Here is a 22,514-nt window from a genome sequence, read left to right as displayed (position 1 = left end):
TTTCCCTCTTCTTGTTTTTGTGGCTTCTCCCAAGTGACGTCCACTGATGGGGCAATTGTTTCATTGTTTTCTTCATCAACTCTTCTTCTCTTCTCTTCGCTTTTTTTTCTTTTGGATGCAAATCCTATTTTCTTGTTTTTCTTTTTAGGGGATTTTCATTGGGGGTTGTCTTGAGCCACGGGTTACCAATAAAACTGTGTGGCAGGTGGAAATTCTCATACATTTTCTTAGAAATTGAGTTGTTTTTTTTTCGGAGCTTAGATGAATTCAAGGCTGAGGAAAACTTAATTTAGTTTGTTTGGGTTTTTCTTCGAAAACACTTCAAAAACACTCTAAGAATTGCTCCATGCATGAGGCTTTATGTAAAAATAACGTTTACCTTTAGATATCCCTGAATGATCCATAGAAACAATATTCTAGGACTCCACTTTTATCGGGGGATTGTAAACGATTTAAAATAATTTATAAATGAGAGCTCAAAGATCTCCGTTTTGCTTAATTCCTAATCTGGAAAGATCTTTCATGCCTATCAGACAACGGCTTTAGCTTGGCTTCGCTTGCAAGAACGTTCCTGCATGAGAATCACCCGATAAAGTTCTCTTTGCTTGAGCACATATGTACGAGCGCTGCTGATTTTACATGACTCAAGCCTCCCTCTCTCACTGTCTAGCGACCGCGCTGCTCGTTTTCGTTTCGTTGCGTTTCGGGTGGCTGTGGCTTCGGCTCAACAATGATCGTATGCTCAGCTCGTATGATTTTAATCATGTGCGGTCGGCAGCCAGAAACTTTTTTCGATGGCATTGGTGTGTGTAAAAGGGAACGGTCCTCAGTCGCAGCGCAGCTTATATGCTTATGTATGCGTGTAAAACGGTCCCTCAGTTAACTGAGGTAAATAATATTTTGCGGTGCTTTGAGTGAAACGAGGCTGAGCAAATCAAGAAAGATGTGATTTTTGCAGTTCTCTGATACCTGCATCCCTGTTCTCTAATTGATTTCATCTGCTAAAATGTTGCTGCTATATTTTTGGTTATTGAATGGCATTACAGATCCCTTGTTTTGCAATTGAAAATTTTACCCCTCCCTTTTACTGCTTTTATCATTTCACCTGCACCTAATTGCTGGCCCTTTTCCCCCAACCAACCCCCTCATCGCCTACCCCTCCTCTTGTAATATTCCAGTGCTAATGAGGCGTACACATAATTTGCCCCTGCACTGTACTGCAGCACAGCTCCTTCCTCTCCCCACTCTCCTCTGTTTCTTTTGTGTGCGTATTTTCTCTTTATTTTTTTCTAATTAGCAGCCACAAAGGCTCCACTGGAGCCTGCTCCCAATTTGCCGTCGTCCATTGCATCGAGGCAGCAATCAATAATTTGATGTTTACAATAAATATGCAACACACTCTGCCGCACGTTTCCAGCTGCCTCTGTTGCAGCAGCTCCTTTAATTAGTGGCAGGCAAAAAGCCAACCAAGTGGTCGCCACCGCCGTCGCCGCAACAAAGAGACAAGAAAGCTGTTTGCCATCGAAGTCTCATTATGGAAGGCAGCAGGAGGGAGAGGGGGAGGGAGGGTGGTACAGTGGGCGGTGGGCGGTGGGTGCCACTGATAACAGGGGGCAATGCACTTTTAAAGCTGCCTCCTTGGGAGAGAAGAAATGTCGTTGGGAGAAACGCAGCGGCAAGAAGAGTTTAATCAACGAAGGCAAAGTCCATGCAACATTCATGCCGCTGTGTGTGGGGCAGGCAGGGAATCCTTGTAAGGTCTTTAGGCCCCCTACCTGCCCCAAAGTTGTTGGCAGGCGTCCGTCTACTTAAAAAGTGCAACACTGTGAAATGCAATACCTTTTTCCTTTCCCGTTTCACGCCCCCATAACAATTCCTGGCCACACCCCCACCACCCCCTGGGGGAAAAGTTGGTTAAATAAAGAAAAAGCTGTCGCCATATTTTCTATGGCATCTGCGTTGCTTATTAAAAATGCAGCCTTTGTGGCATGCCTCCTCTGCCTTCTGCCCCCTCTAGGGGAAAAGCGCTGTGCCGCTGTGTGTGTGCGCTTCTGATGGAAAGCTTTCATTTCTAATTGACAGTTTGAAGGGTTAAGGATTGATTTCGGAAACGGGAATGTCCCTAGTTCTTGGCGAAAAGGATCCTTCTAGGGGTTGGGGGGAGGTCCCCAGCTAAACAGAGATTTCCGTCCCTCTCTCGCTCTCCTTGGATACCACTCAGCCTCTTTGTGTTGCTCTCTTTTTTGCCCCACATCCATGGCTCTGCCTCTCTCTTTGAGTGTTTCCGCCCCCTTGGACTCCATTGAAGCGCGAAACGGAAACGGAAATGGAAATGGAAATCCTTTGCAGGAGCGTCATTAATTAATTGAAATTGCAAGTGAAACTCAAAGAGACAGGAACAGAGGGAGAGCAAAGAGGAAAGAGGAAAGAGAGAAGGGGGCGAAAAGCCAGTACGAGAGAAACAGGAAAAATGTTGGTATTTTTTGTATTTAAAATCACTCTGTAAAAACAAAATGAATCAGATTTAAAAAGGGAATACAAAATTAAAGAAAATTCTATGAAAATTCGTTGAAAATACCCTAAGCCGTCAGTCAAGTAACCCTAATATTACAAGCCACCAGTGTAAACCCTTTAGCCAAGACACAAACCTCATTTTCATCGCGCAATATGCCCACAACCTGGAGGAACATGCGTTCCGCATCGTTCTGTGGATCGTAATTCGAATAGGTGTCGTCCACCAGTGTAATATCGCCGAGACGGCAGTGTAGCTGCTCCTCGGACGAAGACGAGTACAGCGACAACATGTTGCGTCGACGTTCGTTGGCAACAAGTTCGACGGCAGAGACCGCTGCCGTATGATCTGCTGCTGCGTCTGTATGATCTTCGTCGGCGCAACCGCTGCTGCTGCTCAAATGCGAATAGCTGAGGCTCAACTGGCTGCTCTGCTGCTCCAGCTCTTCCTCGTCCTCTTCGTCCTCCTCCTCGTCTTCGTCATCATCGTCGTCGTCGTCTGGTTCGAGTTCGTGTTCCAGTTCGGTGCCGCCCGTGCCGCTGTCGCCGCTCTGCGAACTGGCTTTGGCCGTCGTAGTTTTGTTTTTGTTTTTGGTTGGAACTCCTCCTGCCGCTGCCGCGGCTCCTACTCCTCCTGCTCCCGTGACTCCAAGATTCACGACAATCATGTGCGAATCCCCGCTGCTGCTGCTGCTGCGACTGCGACGCTTCATCGAACGGAAGGGTGCCAGCAGGCGGCGTCGTGTGCTGCCCGTGGGCGTGGCATAGGGGGGCAGGAGCTCGATGCGCGGGGCCCCAGCATAGCGTTCCAATGACCTTGACTTGCCAGTCTCTCCATTGCTGTAGATCAGGGCTCCCCCTGGTCCCCCTCTCCCTCCGCCACCTCTGCTGATGTGAGAGTTCTCAATAATTTCGCCCGCCTCATCGCTGGAACTGATCGCCGCAGAAGCACCAACAGTCGCTGTTGCCGTTCCGCTGCCTGGAAACAGTCGCATCCTGAAATAGTGTTCCCTCCTGTGGATGCTGGAGTTTCGTGTTCGAATGTTGCTTTGGTTGATTTTTTTCTTGCTCGAATGTTCGCTAGAGTTAATTAATCTTTCTTTATGCAGATTTCAGGTTTTCCTTCAGCATCGTTTTAGGGCACATTCTTGCGTAATGAACGGGGCTGCGTTCTCTGCGCTCCTCAGATCTTCTCTGTGTCGTTTATCTATTTATAAGAACCGGTTACACAGGATTCGCTTCACTCTTTTACATTTGGGATTATTTTTAGTACGTTTTTCACTTGATTTCACTTGATTTTTCTTTGCAAATATGACATGCGGCACGCCCCACACCACCCCACCCCGCTTGGGGCCTTTGAATACCCAAACAAATACAAATACAAATACAAGGAAATACTTCAACAAATACTTCAAATGTGTGACGCGAGTCAATAAGCCACTCCATTACGCCGAAATTTTCCCAAGGAATCTGTGACTCTGCCTCTTCCCCTTTCACTCTCCTAATTTCCACCTAATTTGGAGCCCACGCCGCTGACAAATATGGACATGTGTACACTGGGAGAAACATAACTCATTTAAGTATAATTTCGTCTAACTTTTGATACACTTAAGCGCTTATTAAAGGTATATTTATGGCACTATTCCTAAATATTCCATAAATAAAAATATGCTACTAAGTAGTCCGAAAGAAATATCCATCGGAAAGCCCAGCAAACATCCTCAAAAATGCCTGAATTCTGTTTTGGAAGATCTTTATTTGTATACCATTTTCACCTTCTTTTTTTTCTCAGTGTATACGTTAATTATCCCTCGAACATCTCTTGAAAATTGTTTGTCAAGCAAAAAGGTTGATTTAACTGCATTCTGTTTGCATTTCTGCCCTATCTACCTGTCCCTCTCCCTCTCCCTCCTCTCTCTGTTTGTAAGAGTGTGTAAATTATGTTGGGCAACATTTACTTATAGATAAGACCCCACTCCCACTCCGCCACTTCACCACTCCCCACTCTCTAACCACTCGATTGTGTTTCAGTTAAGATATTTATGGTCTTGTCTTCATTCTGTTCTGTTCTTCCAGAGAGACAGACAGGCAGGCCCCTGACATTGTTGTGGATCCACATAACCATCCGATGATGATCTAGAGAATGAGGTGCGATAGGGGGAATGGGAGAGGTGTTTGTTTTTGGGAAAAGCCAATAAAAAAGTGGGATAGGTTAGTGGAACAACGATGGTAGTGTAGTACGGCTGGCAGACCAGACTGAAAGGGAACTTGGTTTCCAGAACTCTGAGACTTGGGAGACCTATGGGACTAGGAGTAGGAGAACAGTGAGATCTAGAAGAACTCGAAGAGTTGGGGGATCTATGGGGGTAGCAGTACCTTCTACAAATAAGCCCTAAAAAGGGAGAAGTCGCGAAAACTAACAGGTGTCTTTTCTTTAAAGAATATGTATATTTGAACAATCTCTATAGGCCCTCGAAGATTTCCTGCTTTGAAAGTATTTCTTTAATTTTTTTTTAGAGACTATAGGAATATGATTTCGCAGTTGGATTTTGATCATTAGTTCTGGAAATATCTGAAGGATTTTCAAGTATTTTCGTGTGCAAACAATCTAAGAGTCAAGTCTTTCCCTAAATCATTTTTGTATAGCAAATTCTTGTGTATTCCCATAAGAAAACTTTCCAGTGGCACAGACCCAAAGAACTTTAAGCCCCTCAAGACTTTAGTTTTGTTTTTCGGGTTCAAAGGAGAATGTCCGAGACCCCGTTCTCGTTCTCAATACGGGAGTACGTGTAGTCCACAGTACAGTCCACTCTCCGGAGCATAATACTCAGCAATGACCCCGCAAAAAGACAGAGAGAAAAAACCCAAAGAAAAACAAAGAACAAGCCTCAAAAAATAGATGACATTTCAGAAGCAAAAAAGAAAATAACCAGCGGGAAAAACTGGAAAAAAAACAACAACAGAAACAAGAGGAAAGGAAAGGGCTTTGCTTTTGCTTTGTGGCGGCGAAGAGAAGCAAAGTACGAGGTAGACGAAAGCTCATTAAAAATTCTGAGCGGTAAAGCAAAACAAAGTTTTAAATAAAGTCAAAAGAGGTGAGGGAGGGGTAGGAGCGAGAGAGAGAGAGAATGGGAGGAAGGGAAGGAGAGGTACAACAAAAAACTAACAAGCGATTGACAGACAAGAGAGACCGAAAGCCGCCGCCAAGAAGAAGATGAGTGGTGGTCGTCAGACTCAAGAAGGGGGGGAGGGGCGGCAGGAGGGGAGAAAAGAGTAAAAGAGAGAGAGGGAGGGGGGTAAGGTAATGCCGGTAATGACATTGTAACGGTATTTATTACAACATTACGACGAATGACAAGTGTCTAATTAGTAGAAGCAACATTCCGCCATTCCATGCCTCTCACTCTCTCTCTGGATTTCTCTCCCTCTCTCTCTCTCTCTCTCTCTTTGGTTTTGCATAAATTTTGTTTTTCCATTGATTGATGTCCAATTTTTCGCTTATTCTGCGGCAGGAGAGTCTCTCTAATTGGAAATGCAGCAAGCCGGAAAATATTTATGCCACAAGAGCAGGGCAGGCGAAAAAAAACCAAATCAGAGAATTGCATTACGAGTATATGTGTATATGAATATTATTGTTAAATGCATTACGAGATATGGAAAGAGAGAGAGAGGGAGAGAGGAGAGTAAAAGCTGGAGAGAGAGAGAGAGAGAGCGTATGATGGTTGCATTTCAATTTGATTGATGTACTTTGTTCTCGTACGTGAGGGAAATCCCCAATGAATTTCATTATAATTTTCACTTTTTTTTCACTCATAGCCATACCCTCCACCCCTCCACCCCTCCACCCCTCCACCCTTCTCCACAGAGATTACATTCATCGCTGACTGGCATACGGAATCCCATCCATCCATCCATCCATCCATCCACAGTCCCCACCTCCCATCGAATATGAATTGATATTGATAGAATGTCCCCCAGTCCCCCACGACTGATGTGGAATGCATTTGTTATTGCCTTTTGGATATGCAAATGTTTTCGTTTTTCCAGCAAAAAGAACAAAAAAAAATATAAGAGATGATAGATACAGATACAGATATTTCATAATAATTCCAATGTGCAACAGATTGAAAGGGACAGATAGAGAGAGGGGGCGAGAGCGAATCAGCGTCAGGCTGCAGTTTTAATGGATAATTGCAAGGGGGATTACATTGTATAAGGGGGATTATTACATATTATACATGGTCACAGCATAGGGAATTAGGGATGCATATGAGTGGCATGTGGCATAGGGGATGTGTGTGCCTAAGGCATCTAGAAAATATGGAAAATTATTGTAGAGTTTGGTTCCCATTTCCTCACAGAAATAAGCGGAATATGCGAAGTATTATACAGAAAATCGATACATTTTACGATTTGCATTACTTTTTATCAATAAAAATCCCTTATTGGGATAAAATCGTTCCTGTCTATCTTTGGACAACTGTAATTAATTTCTATCGATAATTTTATCGTATATGATTTTTAATATCGACATTTCCATTATATATCATTTCAAATATCTTTTATTCAAGCAAATCTCATCTCTCCCTATTATTTGCCACCATCTCAAAGCTACATCTATCGATAGTTCCATCAAATATCATGTTCGATAAGTAAATAACATTCCCTAATTCAGTTAAACGACTTTTCCCTATCTTTTCCATCCATCAAACCATATATTTAATGATTCGCAACACAAAAACACATCAAATGAATGTTCAATCTGCATATCAGTTGAGGCAAATCAAAATCTATTGTATATTTTCACTTTCAAGCTCTGTGTTGCCAAAAACCCGAAAACCCAAAAACCCAGCACTAATCCCCCATTCGAGGCACATGCGAGGGGTCCCACAATTTAACAGACTTTTTTTTCGTGTCGGCGGGGATCCAAAAACAGCAAATAAATCACCTTAAAAGGCAAAGCGGAACCCCAGCTCAAAAAAGAAATCCGTTTACCTGCTGGCACAAAAACATAGGCAGTACCCATACATAACATATATATCTATAATTCCTATAGACTCTCGCCTATATAGGCCATTATTTTGTGTTATCAACAAACCAAACTAATTAGGTTTTCGAAAGAGAGAGAGAGAGTGCCTCTCTCCGCCCCAGCGGATGGTCCCCCCCCCCAAAAAATACTCGCAAGCGAAACAAAGGGTTCCGCTGGAGCTCCTAAAAAACAGATCTGCAGAATTATGGTGGAACCAACAGCTGAGTCATGCACAGGCTGCGTGAAAATGGTTCAAACAATAAATCAAAAGCGTCACGAATCGTAGATCAGAAATGCCCCCAAGCCCCCTCCCCCCTTCAATCGGGGCACCCCCCTCGGGCGTTTCAAACACGTGCTTAAGATAATTGCAATTTGATTGAAGTCGTGGTTCCAGTCATGAATTTCTGAGCAAAAGAGACCCAAAACCCAAGCGAAAAGTCATTCAACTTTTCGGAATACAAATAAATTCTGAAAAAAAAACCCGAATACGAATCATGCCCAAGCCTCGTATCTGACGGATTAAAGAACCGGAAATTTCAGCAAATGGAAAAAAATTAAAAAAAAAAAGCAAAAGTGCATTATGCGACGCTCCCTCCTGCTCTGGAGGGGCCTTTGTTTAGCCCTCGTTTCGCTCTGTTTGGTTTTTACTGCATTTTTCACATGGGGAAATCCCCATCTAAGAGTCTCCCCCCTCTGTCCGTCCGTCTGTCTGTCTGTCTGTCTGGAGTTCTCGAGTGGCCTCCGACCATGAATAATTTTCCACTCTGTGATTGTCAAATCCAATCCCCCGAACCCAAGCCCATACAAAATGCTAAACAAAAGGGAAATCTTTTGTCTGTTGCGTGGGCGAAACATTTGTTGACGGTCTCGTCTCTTTAATGGCATTTTCCTATATTCAAAATATATCAACAGATACTCGTAGTAGATAGATGGCCATGAGATAAGGTTCTTGGTCTCTCCAACTAATGATTGGACTGGAGTTTCACTCCACCAAAAGCTTGGATATGTGATATTCGATCTGGGAACAGAAACATTTGTTGGGGAATTGATTGCAGGTTTTATTGGGTTTTGGGGAGTGGATGAAATTTGGGTTGGAAAAAGTCTTTTGGATGGGGGAAAAAGCTAAAATTGGATGTGGCATTTCGTACTTTATTTTTGCAGATTTTTAGGTTCTCAGAAATTGTTGTTCACTAAGAATTTAGAGGCCTGTAAAGCTTGATATTTTGTGGATTCTGGTGAGCAGAAAAAGCTAGAACAGAAGAAGACCTTATACAACCAGGAAATACCACGATCTAGAATGATCTGTACCGATCTTGAACGATCTTGAACGATCTGGAACGATCTGGAACGATCTGAGCTGATTTGGAACGATCTGAAATGATCTGGAACGATCTGATTCGATCTGTATGGATCTGGAACGATCTGTATGGATCTGAAACGGTCGGAATGATCTGAAAGGATCTAGAACGATATGAAAGGATCTGGAATGATCTGAAGGGATCTGTAACGATCTGAAGGGATCCGCAACGATCTGCAACGATCTGAACGATTTGAAAGGATCTGCAACGATCCATAAGCTATCAAGCGTTTTTTTACAATATCTGGAGAACGATCCTCTTGAAAGTTTCGATCTTCTATTAAGAGCCTTCAAATATTGAGAGAGATATAAGATCTCCTTAAGATTATACTCTCTGGAAAAGCATATCTCAGAATGGATCTTTTATTTGATCTTGGGAGGGATATATAGATGGATCTACTTATGGATGAATCTATTGGTGGCTTCAATGGATGTCTCTTTGATTATATATGTTGATAGATCTAGGGATGTAGCTATGGATGTATCTGTATATTTGAATTCATGTGTAATTGTATGGATACATCGATGGATAAATGCATCTGAAGATGGTTCTATGAAGAGATCTTTGGTCGGATCTACAGGTGGACTAATGGGTAGTTTGATGGACACATCGACTATTAAATGCATCTGTAGATGTTTCTTTAAAGAGATCTGTAAGTGGATCTATAATTCCACCCATGAAAAGATCTATCATCTGAGTCATGGCCACATCTTTTAGGAGATCTATGGAAAGGCTCAATGGCTCTCTCAAAATCTATGGTATTAATGGATTCTATTCATCTAAGAGCACCATTTTATTCTGTCGGTAGCGCAAAGCCCTTCCAAAAACCGCTCAACATTTATCTCGAATTATTTGCTTGGCTTCAAAGTGGCGGCCAAATAAAAATTGCATGCGTCATGCGTGTGCAACCAAATTGAAACCACAAAAGTCACTCCCAAGGCACGCCCCCAAAAACGTCAACCATCTGGGGCATGCCCCAAACGGACTGGGACATTCTATGTGGCGTTGAAAAATGATATCAAATTTGTATTTTGCAACAAATAAACTTCAAACTACGGGAATGGCAGCATTTGGGGCACAGTCTGTGGCAGGCAGGCGGCAAAAGAAATACAGCGGCCGGAAAAAAAGAGTTTTTTTCTGATGGCCAGACGACGACTATGGACTTGGCCCGAAAGAAGTACTAGATGGGGCTCTGGATGGGGATGTGGCTGCCCCATGGCCATGGGCATTCCTTTAGCAATAAAAGTCAAGTCCGTCGCGAGTGCCGGGCGACATGGAGCACAATTTATCACAAGGCAAATGATCAAAACAAGGCATCCATTGAGAGTCCCCGTCGTCGTCGTCGTCGTCGTCGTCGTCTCTCTCTTTGGTAGACCGCCCCGAAGCCGGAGGCAGAGGGCGTGGCCACCAAAACGAATTTTCCTTAGTGGGTGGAAAAGCTCTCCTTGGGATTCAATTGTTCAGCAGAACGAAGGGGAAGAGGAGCGGAGAAAACCATGTCTTGAGGCGCAAAATAACGTGGAAAATTTACAAGATGTTTTCGATGCGATAAATAAAGTTGCAAATGTTGCAAATGTGAACTGCATCTGCACCAGGCATGCCCCACCCGCCCCACCCGCCCCATCCTCCTTTGCCACGCATTTCTACAAATTGAAGGAAGGAAGGAAGGAAAGGAAGCTCTTTCTTTCTTTGTGCGCGTTTCTTTCTTTTTGTCTTCTTTGGATTGCGGCTTAAGCTGGAAACTGGTTCAAATTCTGTGTGCCACCAGCCACCAGCCACCAGCCAAAGGAGAGCTTTAAGACATGTTTATTGGCCATTGCACATCGGTGGCACAGGCTCCAGTCGGCGGAGCTCTAGTCGGGCTTTAAATGTGGGTTCCTGAATCTTTAGCAGCATCTGCATCTGATTCGCATTTGGATTCTGTGTCTGTGTGTGGTCTTTGGATTTCAAACAAATTGATGCGAAAATTCGGCCTGGGTTTGTGCGTGGTTTCTGCGAACAAGGGCTTGCGGGTTGTATTTTCCACAAGTTTTTGGATTTACGGGGAAATTTAAATGAAAGGGAAAGTTGGGCCGGAGATATGTATGGTTTGATTCTGGTTTACATATTAAGAGAAATATGTATTTTGTAGCTGTTTTAAAGGATTCATAAGACCTAGGGATGGTTTTCGGAGACCTTAACTGGAAAATAATCGAAGAATCTATAATGTAAATACAGACTATAGATCGCAGGATCTCCTTCATAGGGCTATAATTTGGCGACTTTCCCAAAGAGGAAACCCTCAGCCTTGAAGCAATGCCAAGGCTAATGAGTTCCTGTGGGAAATTCAAAGGATTAAACAATCCTGAGGATGGATTAGCAATGAAATTCCTTTCTTTCCAAACAAATAATTCCTTTTTTACTTCAAATTTCTAAAAAAGCCACAGAAAACGCTGTGGGGCTACCAAATGTTCCAGGAAAATATTATTTCTTGGGCGAAAGCCTCTTTTAAAGCTATTTTCCCTATATAAAAGCCATCGTGTGAGTATTACTAAAGCCTTATATTTCAATATTCTTTCCTACAAACCATCTATCCTCTACATTTCATAGCTTTCTCTACGTTTTTTCCACCTCTAGTAAAAGAACTTCCTTTTTCCACCTCCCAAAGAACAAAAAGACTCGAAATCCAATCCCAAAATCCTCAAGAACAGCCAAAAAAGTGTAATTTTCACAGTGGAATTTTTATGGCCTGGCATTTGGATTAATAATAAATGCCGCACACCATTTGGTGGCACTGCCACTCTCTTGTACGATTTGTGTGGCAAATGTTTATGGAAGGAATAATTTTTGGGGAATATTTAATGTCCCCCCCCCCCACACAGTAGAGAGGGTGAAAAAGTAGTTGAGAAACTTTTGAGAGCTCAGGCAGCAGCCATTAAAGATCCTGTGACCCCGTAATCTATTCAATTAGAAGGAACCACAGGATGACCACACAGCAGGACCAGAGGAGAGACAGAACTTTGAAGGAGAGAATTTTCCAACAGGAACAGGTCTAGAGGTAGTACGTGAGCATGTGGGGCTGCCATTGTTTGTGAAAATTATTTTATAATCATTTTATCACATTTTCCAAAAACACAGCAGGAGAAAAGGCTGCCAGGAGCAGCCAGCATCCCATCTAAAAACTTTCAATGGCACACCTGCTGCTGCCGTAGATCCTATCGGAAAAGCCAGACATGCCTCCACCACAAAAGACTCAAAGGATATGCACGTGTGTGTGTCTCCAGAATCTTCATTTTCCTCTTAGACAATGACAAAAATGAAGGATAATAGATAAAATTAAGTGCAACTGCAGCCGACAGCCGACAGCAGACAGAAGCCACAAAATGCGGCATGGGGGCAGGCAGGTTGGGGGCAAGATGACTTTATTGTCGCCTTTTGTCAATCGATGCCAAGAGCCCCCCAAAGCAACCCCCAATCTAAGCCCAAGTCCCGGGCCACAAGCCAGAGGCCAAGTCATGGATGCCATTAATAAAATGCATTCAATTGGCTTCTGCCTCCCTGCCGCCTCGAGTGTCGCCTCCTTTGGCCATTTTCCAGTAAAACGTTTAGTGAAAATTGTTGAACAAACATATCGCATAATAAAAAGAAACTTTCCTTCGCGATTGCGAGTTATTTTTATGGCTTTCAAGAAGAGAACAAGCTAAATTCCTAGACACATTTTGAGGCTGCCAGAATGCACAGGAATTTTCAGGGGAATTTGGACGGAAATCAGGGTCTAAGGGGTCGTTAGTCGGTAGCTCTATTCGGCTGTTAGTTGTTTTATTGTATAACGCCAATGTTTCTATAAAAAAGAAATAAATTATACGGAAACCAGATGTTCAAACAGCCATTGAACAGCCCAGAACAGAGATATGCCATTTCCCCGATGGCTGGGTTTTACTTCCAGTTTTCAAGATTATTTTATGGCATAAAAGTACTTCCAAATAGTTATCGATTATGCCTATCGGAAGACGCTATCAATCGATAAGTGGTAAGAACGCTTCTTCAGAATTTATCTTAGTTGTTGGTAGCACTTCCGTCCGCTCTGCTATCGATCGGGTTTATCCAAGAACTGCTCTAGAACATTTCTGTCTCTCAATTTCCAAGATTTACGAGGACATCTCCACAATTTATCGCACGGAATGCACTTCCGAACAGTTATCGGCCATCGAAAAGAGGCTTTTATTAATCGATAATAATCGATCTTTGAAATAGATTAATCTTCAGAATTTATCACAATATTTGCTATCACTTCTATCAGTTATCGATTGGGACCACCCAAGCTCCAAGCAGTTAACGACCCTCAGAAAACGCTTTTATTAATCGATGAGTGGTACACCCGCTTTAAACAATGCCTCCGCACTGCACAATACTAGTCTTCTCATAAATTTGTCTCATTTGCTGGAGGCACTGCCATCAGCTATCGATGGGGGCTATCCAAGAACTTCTGTTTCCCGAGCCCCAAGATATCGCTCAATATTGATCGCATGCGACTGTACTTCCGCTTAAGGTTACCTTTAGTTGAAAAACCAATCAGAAAACATGTAGGAATGTTTTCTAGATTGGTGCCTCCACTTTAAACAATGTCTTTCCCTATCTTAAGAAACGAATTTCACCTGAATTTATCTTTCTTTTACAATGAACTACCACCTGCAAAGACAAAAGGTCTATTATAGATTATGGCAATCCGTAATCGTCGAAATTCAAGCCAGTTATCGATAATGAAGATCAGAAGTGTGTAGTTTTTGTTTGGATAAATTATACATCGGTTCCAGCAATGGTTTTCCAATCTTAAGGCAGAAGAATCGCAAAAAATTATGGCATTTTTTTGTGTAGAACTTCCGACTGATGTTAAGCCAGAAAGATAGTCCCGAGGCAATCGAAAATCGTTGAAATTTCACCCAGTTATCGATAAAGAATATCAGAAGTGCCGTGTTGTTTTAGTGCCACGCTTCCAGCAATGTTTTCGCATCTTAAGATAGAGTTTATTGCTTTTTTTGTGCAGAACTTCCGCCTGACATTAACTCTGACAGATAGTGCCCTGGTTTATCCATCGATAAGTCTGTCCATCAGCGAGCACTTATCGCAGGGCAGCTCTGCTTCCTCATTCCCCTCTCTCTCCCGCTCTGACTTGCTCTTTTCCCTTTGATTAAAATCATTTCTCGAGTGTCAGGAAGGTAGGGGAAATATTAGCTCAAGAAATTGAATTAAACATTCTCAGAAGCACTCGAAGTACGACCTTTTTGCGCATCAAAACTTTGCTTAACCTTTTTCCCCCGTCCCCCACACCACCCGCTGGAAAATTCGTGGGAAATAAGGCAGCAACGGGAGTCGAAGCCGAAGCCTTGAGCAAACTTTTTCAACTCTAATAAGAATGAAAGGCGTTTTAACCTTTGCAATCTTCTCACCTTCCGACAAATGGCGCCTCCCACTGCCTAATGCCACCTCCTGTTGCCTGTTGCCTGTTGCCTCCTCTCGAGGCAGGCAGGCATTTTCCAAGGAAAATGCTGAAATGTGGCCGCAAAATTTTACGCAAATTTGTGTGTGTTCTTTTTTTTCGGTGTAATATTTTTAAGAGCAATCCCGAAAAAAGGGATCCACCCAATGACACCTCCTCCACACAGGCAGTCCTGTGTGGCAGGATCTCTGTTGCATCCTCATCTTTATGGCCGCCCAACAATAATAATTTTTAATGAGTTGTAAAGTATTTTTTACAACTCTTTTTTGGTTGAAGGCGAAAGTCGGGCAGCACCTGAAAAAGACTCGTACCCATACCCATACCCGTACTCGTATTCGTTGTATATTCACAACATTTATTCGGTTATTCATTAAATTTGATGTCTCAATTTCCGTTTGGTGGCATGTGCAACTTCCGTGCATCGAAGGCGCGACTCAAAAACACGCCCAAAAAAACAAGTTGAAAACAAAACAAAAACAAAAGCAGCAAAAAATATTCGAAAAATTGCTCTGAAAGTCGGTGATATGCGTGATTAAACATTGAGAGAGTGTGGAGTTCCCCCTCGCTGCCTCGCTGCCTCACTGCCTCACTGCCTCTCCCCCCTGTCTTTACATCGTGATTGTTCTCCTTTTTTCAGTTGTTAATAAAAATATGCTGGCATCTATCTTTGGGGTTGGAATGTTTTGTTTTTGCTTTTGTTTTCTGTTGTAGGCGGGTGTGTCACTTAATGACTTTTCTGCCTGAATGCCAAATGATGTACAGAGGGAGCACCCCTCTAGCTCTCCCTTTCCCACTCCTTGGCGGCAGATGGAGTTCCACAGATACTCGTTTTTACATTGTTCCATCGATTGTTGCCCCACAGGTGAGTGATGGTTAAATGAACACCGAAAATGAATCGAAATGGATCGCCAGAGTCAGCGTTTGATCATCATTGATCATTGCTCGACTTGGATTTTGACATGCCTTTTTTGAGGGGAAATCAATGAAATGGTAAGATATATTCTATACAGAAATTAAGCAAAGCAGGAAGGGGACATAAAGCGCCAATAAACCTATTAAAATTCCATAGAAATCCCCTTTTACATCACCTACGTTTGTTTCGGGGAAAAAAGTTTAAACGCCGCCATCTTAAAATATTTTGTAAAGGAAAAAATGTAATAAATTATTCTTTTTTTTTAGAAAAAAACCTAGCTAAAATGTTTTGAAAAGTTATTTTATTTGTATGGAAAAAAAATGCCAGAAAATTGATAAAATTTTGGGGTCAAAGAACGGAAAACTCTCTTTAAAGGAAATACTCTTCAAACATGCCCAAAATCATCTAAAAATTGGAAAAACTTCACCTACTGGAAATTTGAGAACTTTTCCTCTAATTAAGACACTTGGAAATATTAGAAAATAGTACCTTTTTCTAATAATTTCGGACCCATCCATTAAAAAGATAGCCTTTGGGCATCCATTAAATACACAAATTGTGGAACTCTTAAGGCAAAAACTGTTCACCTTTCAAAAATCAAATTTAAGTCTTTAAAACCAGTACAAAAATCTTAATTTAAATCGTTATATAATAACTATATTTTTATAACCATAAAAACTTGGTTGATATCTGTTACAAAAAGAGAACTTTGGGCATCTTTTAATCACAAAAATTGTGCACTTTTAAGGGAAAAACTTTTACCTTTCAAAAATCAAATCTAAGTCCCTAAAACCAGTACAAAATCATAATTTAAATCGTAATATAATAACTAAACTTTTCACTACCATAAAAACCATTTCTGTTAACAAAAAAAGGATTTAAAATATCTAAAAATCAAACTAAAATAATTCCCAGATTAAATATTTTCACTTTGTTTTCGTATCGAAATCGAAACATTTCAAAGCCCTTTCGGGCTGCCTGCTCTTCGATTTCTATTTCATTTCGAATGCAATTAAATGGGAACTGAAATCGTTGTACAATTTCCTGATTTATTGCCACCTAAGCGGCTTAAAAGTGATTTCCAGGCGACTGTATTTCGTGGCTTCCTTAGTTTTCTGTTTTGCCACTAATTAAGTGGATCCGATACAGTCGATTCCCGACAAATCTCTTTAAAGCTTGCCACCAGAAGAGGCACAGAGACAAACAACCCATCGAATGGTGGCATAGCAGAGCAGAGTCTCTGATTCTCTGTGGCTCTGTTGCTCTGTGGCTCTGTTGCTCTATTGCTCGGCTTCTGGCTCTAACGTAATATATTTGCATTAACCCAGTGACACATTTCTGACATAATCTGATTAATTGGCGTCTAAAGGAGGCAAATAAATTGAGCGGCGTCTAATGAAGCTGCAAGCAAATAGAGCGTGGAGCATGGGGCATGGAGCATGGAGCGTGCAGCATGGAGCATGGAGCAGGCGCCTCCCAATGCCAGACAACGCCCACACGACGAGGCCATCTGTTGGATGGTTCTACGCTCTGGCTCTGGCTTTGGCTGCAAAATGGAAAATGGAAAACTGCAATTCCTGCAATTGCCATCAAATTGTGTGTTAATCAATGATCCCCTCAGTAGTCCCCTCCCCTCCACTACTTAATTGATGTCAACGGCTTGGAGCGCCAACCAGGAAGATTGAGCAACCAGGCCAGACCGCAATATCTGTGGCAGCCCCATCTGAGGAGGCAACTCCATCAAAAAATAAAAGACGTGTCCCCGCTCGAACGAACCCTTGGGCCGGGCGGCATTTATCTTTTCTTGTGGTTCCCCCCCCACCCCCTCCGTGTGGCACTCTCAGTGGCACTGCCGCTCGCATTTGCAACCGCCAACGCCACAAAATCAATCAGCCATAACACTGCCGTTGGCTCCTCCTCCCCCTCCTGTCGCGCTTTTCTTTTCTTCTTTTTTTTTTCAATTTATTAAATGACATTTTCTTCGCGCATATTTGCCTAGATTTTCCACGATTTTCCACCCACCAAAATGGTTGGAGGGCAAGACCCCAAAGCATCAATTTTTAATTTCATTAGCAAAGGGGATGCTCCACTCCCCCTCCTCCTTCGATTACTACATTTTTTTTTTGTTTCTTGCTCTGTTTTTCATTATCTGTTTTTCCCCATTTGCATTTTTCTTTTTTTTCCGGCGGCTGGCTGCTCGGTTGCGTATTTGAATTTTAAATGATTATTGATTTTACATTTCACCCTGCCCCCTTGCCCCCTGCCCTGCCCTCTGCCCTGCCCTTTGACCCCCTTTTTTTGGCCTATTTCTGGCCACCGAATTTCGCTGTGGCTTCGGTTCTTGAGTTCAGGGTCAAACAAACAAACAAACAAACAACTTTGTCTGTTTTTGCTAATTATCCAAAGTGCATGGTTCAAGTTCTATAAACAAAGTGCCACCCCCGCCCCGTCCCTCCCTCCCTATTGGGGGTCTCTTTCGGTAAACAAATTCCGCCGAAAAAGCGCCAAATAAATATTCAAGAGGAAATATAATTTAAACAAAAGGTGAGACGAGAAGCAGAAGCACAGCTTGCTCTCTCTCTTTCTCTCTCTCTCTCTCTCTCCCCGGCCCTCTTATCCATCAATTATCCGATTACTTATCCGCCAAATGGTCAACAGATGTTCTTCCACCTGCTGCTCTGCAGTGGAATTCAGGTTAAAAGGCAATCGATTAAATATGGATTAAAAAATAGGATCCAAAATAATGGCTAAATTTCTTAAGGGGAGATTCCCGTTTTAACACCCAAAAAACTTTCCTAAATAGCGGGATTTGTTTTTTTCGATACAACATAAAATGCAAATAAATTTCAGCAAGTTTTTTTTTTATTTTGAACAAAATAAAAAAAAAAATTTTTTTGTTTTTTCAATAAGAAAATAAAATAAAATAATTTTCAGGTATTTTTTTTAAGAAAATAAATAAATAAAATACAAATTTATTTTAAATCATTTTTTGTTTTAAAAAATAAAATATTCTGCAAATCCTTTTTGTTAGGTTTTGTTTGTAACTAAATAAAGTAGTTTATTAAATTTTTTCATCAAGAGAATATTTCTAAATGGCGACGTATAAATGAGATCTCGAAGCAACGAAGGAGTCAACAGATTTCAATGCCTGGCGGCTGTTGATGGGATTCAAGCAGGGACTATTTTCCATCAAGGAAATGCTGGATCTTTAAGACCCAGAGCTATACAAAATATGAAAGGGAATAAATATCGCAACAGTTGAAGGAAGGTTCTGTTTCAATCCCTAAAGAAGTCTCACATTCGTTAGAAATGTCTTTCTAAGGAAAGACCATCAAATATTCACAGACGAATAAAACCGTGAAAAAAACCTTGGGATCTTTGTTTTTGCATGGTTTAAAATTGTGCAGATTTCAACAAAACAAAACAGATGTACATTTAGAGCAGCTTTTTATTTATAAACAAAGAACGGAATGGTGTTTTCCAGCTATCCATCTATCCATCTTCTGATTGGCAAGAGGATCTCTTTCATGGAATGGAATAGACACAGAGCATCTACAGGATTGATTGATCGATGGATTAACTTGGGTTTGAGGGACTTGAAGTGGTTCAAAAGCGACACCTTTTACCTCTTAGTCTTTAAGGACGATTTCTTGGCAGAAATTAAAGATACATATATGTGTGTCTTTGAAGAACAAGCAAGGATTTGAAGGATAAACAGAAAATATGGCCCCCAGATGTGACATTTATTTGAAACATAAATAAACGGAAAATGCCAGAAAATGTAGGAAAAAATTATATAAAAAAAAACAAAACATTTTGTTAAGGGAAAAAGTAACCTCGAGCACCTTTCGATTTATATTTGTAATATTCCACAACCATAAACCGATGGGTTTATGATTCCTATCAGATATGAAGCTAAATATTGAAATTTCTCTCTGCAGTCGAAACTTTAATCCCACTTTTCCCACTACCCAAAAAGCAAACATCCCCGAAATGTATCTCGTAAGTGGCTTATCGGATGGGTATCGCTAATCCGCCGAAAACAAAACAAAACCCAGCCAAAGTTTTTGATAAAATCCCAAACTAATCAGTACAAAAACAGCGGAAAACAAACTCAAATTTCCAGCCAAAAACCATCCATTAAGGTAATCCGAAAAATGTTTGTTTAATAAATAAATTGCCAGAGAGGGAGATAGAGGGGGGCTTCGAATTTTATTCAATTAAAATAATCATAAAACGAAATGTTGTTTATTTTTGGGAGCACAAAATGCAAATAAAAATAGTTCCAAAAATATTGCTATGCATGTTCGAGTGGCAACTAACCAAATACTCATGCCGCATGCCCCTTGTGCCCCACTCGCACAAATCGATTCAATTATTTTCAATTGAATTCAAGCAGAAGAGGCACCAGACGCCACTCGGGGCACAAGAATGGATGGATGAATGCAGAAGAGGCGCCTCCTCATTAAGAGAAAATTACTTTAATATCTCCATCTCTCTCGCTCTCTCTTGAGAAAGGATTTTTGGCGGCTCATTAAAGTTGCATTTGTCGCCGCTTAAAACTTTCTTTTTCTTCTGTTTAAAACTTTAAACTAAACAGTTTCCATCTCCGAAAACTTTGACGTTGATTAATGATAAAAAGTATCTCATGGATGGCCCCGCCTCCATCTCCTGCTTCGTGTACGAGTATTTTCTGCTCAATTGAGTTGTCAACATTTGAAGCTCATTAGAGCATTCGGAATCTGAGGCACTCGAGGCATTCGGATTCGTGGCATTATGAATACTTGACTCGTTGGCCCTTCGGGGGGCAGGCTTGAGTGTTTGCTTGAGTGATTTGCATAAAATGTGAATGAATCTGGAAACTGGATGAGGATTGAGGCAACAACTGACTTCATAGAAGGCCTACGTTTAATTGACTGCAAACTGCAATAATTGTTCAATTAAAACAGCACCATATACAGATACAGATACAGATACATTCTGTGGCTCTACAATTAGTGCAACAATTTTTTAATTGATTGAAACCGAATTGACATCCCATCCAACGGCAGAGCCTCACATATTGATAGTCCAAGCGGTGGCTGGTGCGTGAGGAAGCGCTAAAAAACGTATCTACAGAGCGTGTACGTGTTGTATGCCACCAATTGGGGAAAGGGGGGGGGGGGGGGGGGGGGCACCAGAGTCTTGAGCAATAAACGGAATTGTTTCGTTTCGTTTCCAATCTGTAAATACTTGAGAGACGAGAGACAAAGGCTGCTGCTGCCTGCCCGTCCGTATGGCTGGCCACACACCTGAAATTGCAGATACAGAGATACTTTTGCACAGCCCAAAATGCCAGCTGTTCATTGATTCATGCAGCAGCAGCAGCAGCAGCAGCAGCAGATACTTTCATAAATATTTCACAGCAGATGTAGATACTTTTGGGAGTAGCAACAGCAGTAGATACTTTTACCAGCAGCAGTAGATACTTTTCTTCAAGCTGTGCAAAAGCATTAGCACTAGATACTTTTCTATGGATTCATGCAGCAGTAGATACATTTCTGGGATACTTCTTCGAGACATATTTATGCCTGTCAATCTTCGGGAATGCCTGCCAACAGATACACGTGCTTACAGATACAGTTTATGCACATTCCCTTGACAAAACTGCAGATACAGATACAGATACAAGATACTGGGCATAGTTGGGCCACTCCTAAAACGTACTTCATGCCCCTACCCTTAAGCCAGAAAGCCACATACATTTTCGCCCTGACACATGGACTTTTTTCCTTATGCAATCCGGCAGATACTTTTCCCGCTCCCCCCCTGCCACTGCCACTGCCACTTGACATGCAAAATGTGTGCACTGGCGCCTGGCGCGCGCGTCTGAGAGTCAGTCTGCAACGAGTGCCATTTATTTGGCGACTCTCCTCGGAACGGCTTCGAATCGAATCGAATCGAATTGAGTTGCCCGCTTGCCTCCTCCGTCTGCTGCCATTTGCTACGTTGTGGCATCTGCGGGCCTATAAATAAGCACGTCAAACAGTTAACACCATTAACTGCATATTAATTGGCCGAAATAGACACCCGAGACTCTCGAGACGCTCGAGACGCAACTCTTGAGAGTCTGACTGCATCAGGATTAAGCCTCGTCGTGGCTTGACATTTTGGCCAAACCAAAGCCGAAGCCAAAGCCAAAGCCAAAGAAGGCATAGCGTGTTGCTTTTGGCCAGAAAGGAAGGCGAAGTCACAGGCGATTGAGTGTCAGAGCCGGTTGTGGGGGGAGGGAGTTAGGGTATTCCATGGAAATCAAGGAGATTTTGTTTAGGAATCAGAGAGAGACTAGTTGAAGAATTGGTTAAGTATATATCTAATGCTCTAACACTTCAAGAAAGCCTATGACATATGAAATATGTTCTTGAATTTTAACAAATTCCAACAGATCTACCTTTTGTAATGCCTCTTAGAAGTCATCGAATATTCTTTAGACTTTAGTTCATTTAAGATTTGTTGGTATCCAATAAAGGGACAATGAATTGACAGATTCCTATTAATTTGTGGTGAATTTAGGGCTTTTTTTAAGAACCTTTTTCGGGTGTCTTTCAAGTGGATTAAGGTTAGATTTTCGCTAGCTTTAGGGTGTTCTTAGCCTCTTTTGGAGCCTCAACTGCGTGGCCATGTGGCAGAGAATGTCTACATCTTTGGACCTCCTTAAGTATGTGATTTCGGTGGTTCTTTCATTGCTTTGCCATTGAATTCGGCAGGATTTCAGGCAAACCCCTTCAGGAACTCCCAAAGTTTGTGAACTGAAAAAAGGAGGTGTCTGAAATTTGGTGTAACATTTTTAAGGTTTCTGGTTCTTGGGATAGATTTTCAGTGATTTTTGCTTTAGTTTTGAATTCTTTAAAGCTTCCAAAATCACTTCCCGCTCTCCTCCCTTCGAATCCCTCAATCTTGTGGCTTTGGCGGTGTTGTTCTTGTGGGGAGTTGGAGGCATACCAGCGTTAATTGTGCCAAAATAATATTTGTTCTTTCCCCGCCTCCGCCTCCGCCTCCTCCCCTCCCATCCCTCAGTAATTTTCCCGAGTGCTAATAAATACATATGTATCTGGGGGGGGAAGGCGAAACTAAAACAACAGCAACATGTTGTTGTTGCTGCTGTCACTGCAGTGCATTTCTTCCTGTATCTGGCAGATACATTTGCACACACTCATAGATAACAGGCGGGAGGAGGGGTGGTGATGG

General features: G+C 42.0%; 1 protein-coding gene across 24 annotated transcripts in view; it reads right to left on the bottom strand.

Moving 5' to 3' along the window:
• Dys (Dystrophin) overlaps positions 1–22,514 on the bottom strand; it is a 177,817-nt gene that overhangs the window by 7,308 nt on the left and 147,995 nt on the right. The window contains exon 2 of one of the 24 annotated variants that reach the window (XM_002138048.4): positions 2,649–3,718. The exons of the other annotated variants lie outside the window; for them this stretch is intronic. Within the exon in view, the coding sequence (XP_002138084.4) occupies positions 2,649–3,506 (858 nt within the window). The 5' untranslated portion in view covers positions 3,507–3,718. The remainder of the gene's footprint in view (positions 1–2,648; positions 3,719–22,514) is intronic. 24 annotated transcript variants of the gene reach the window in all.

Source organism: Drosophila pseudoobscura, chromosome 2, assembly GCF_009870125.1.
Source record: "Drosophila pseudoobscura strain MV-25-SWS-2005 chromosome 2, UCI_Dpse_MV25, whole genome shotgun sequence".
Classification (NCBI taxonomy): Eukaryota; Metazoa; Arthropoda; class Insecta; order Diptera; family Drosophilidae; genus Drosophila; species Drosophila pseudoobscura.
This window is presented reverse-complemented; position numbering and strand designations above follow the sequence as displayed.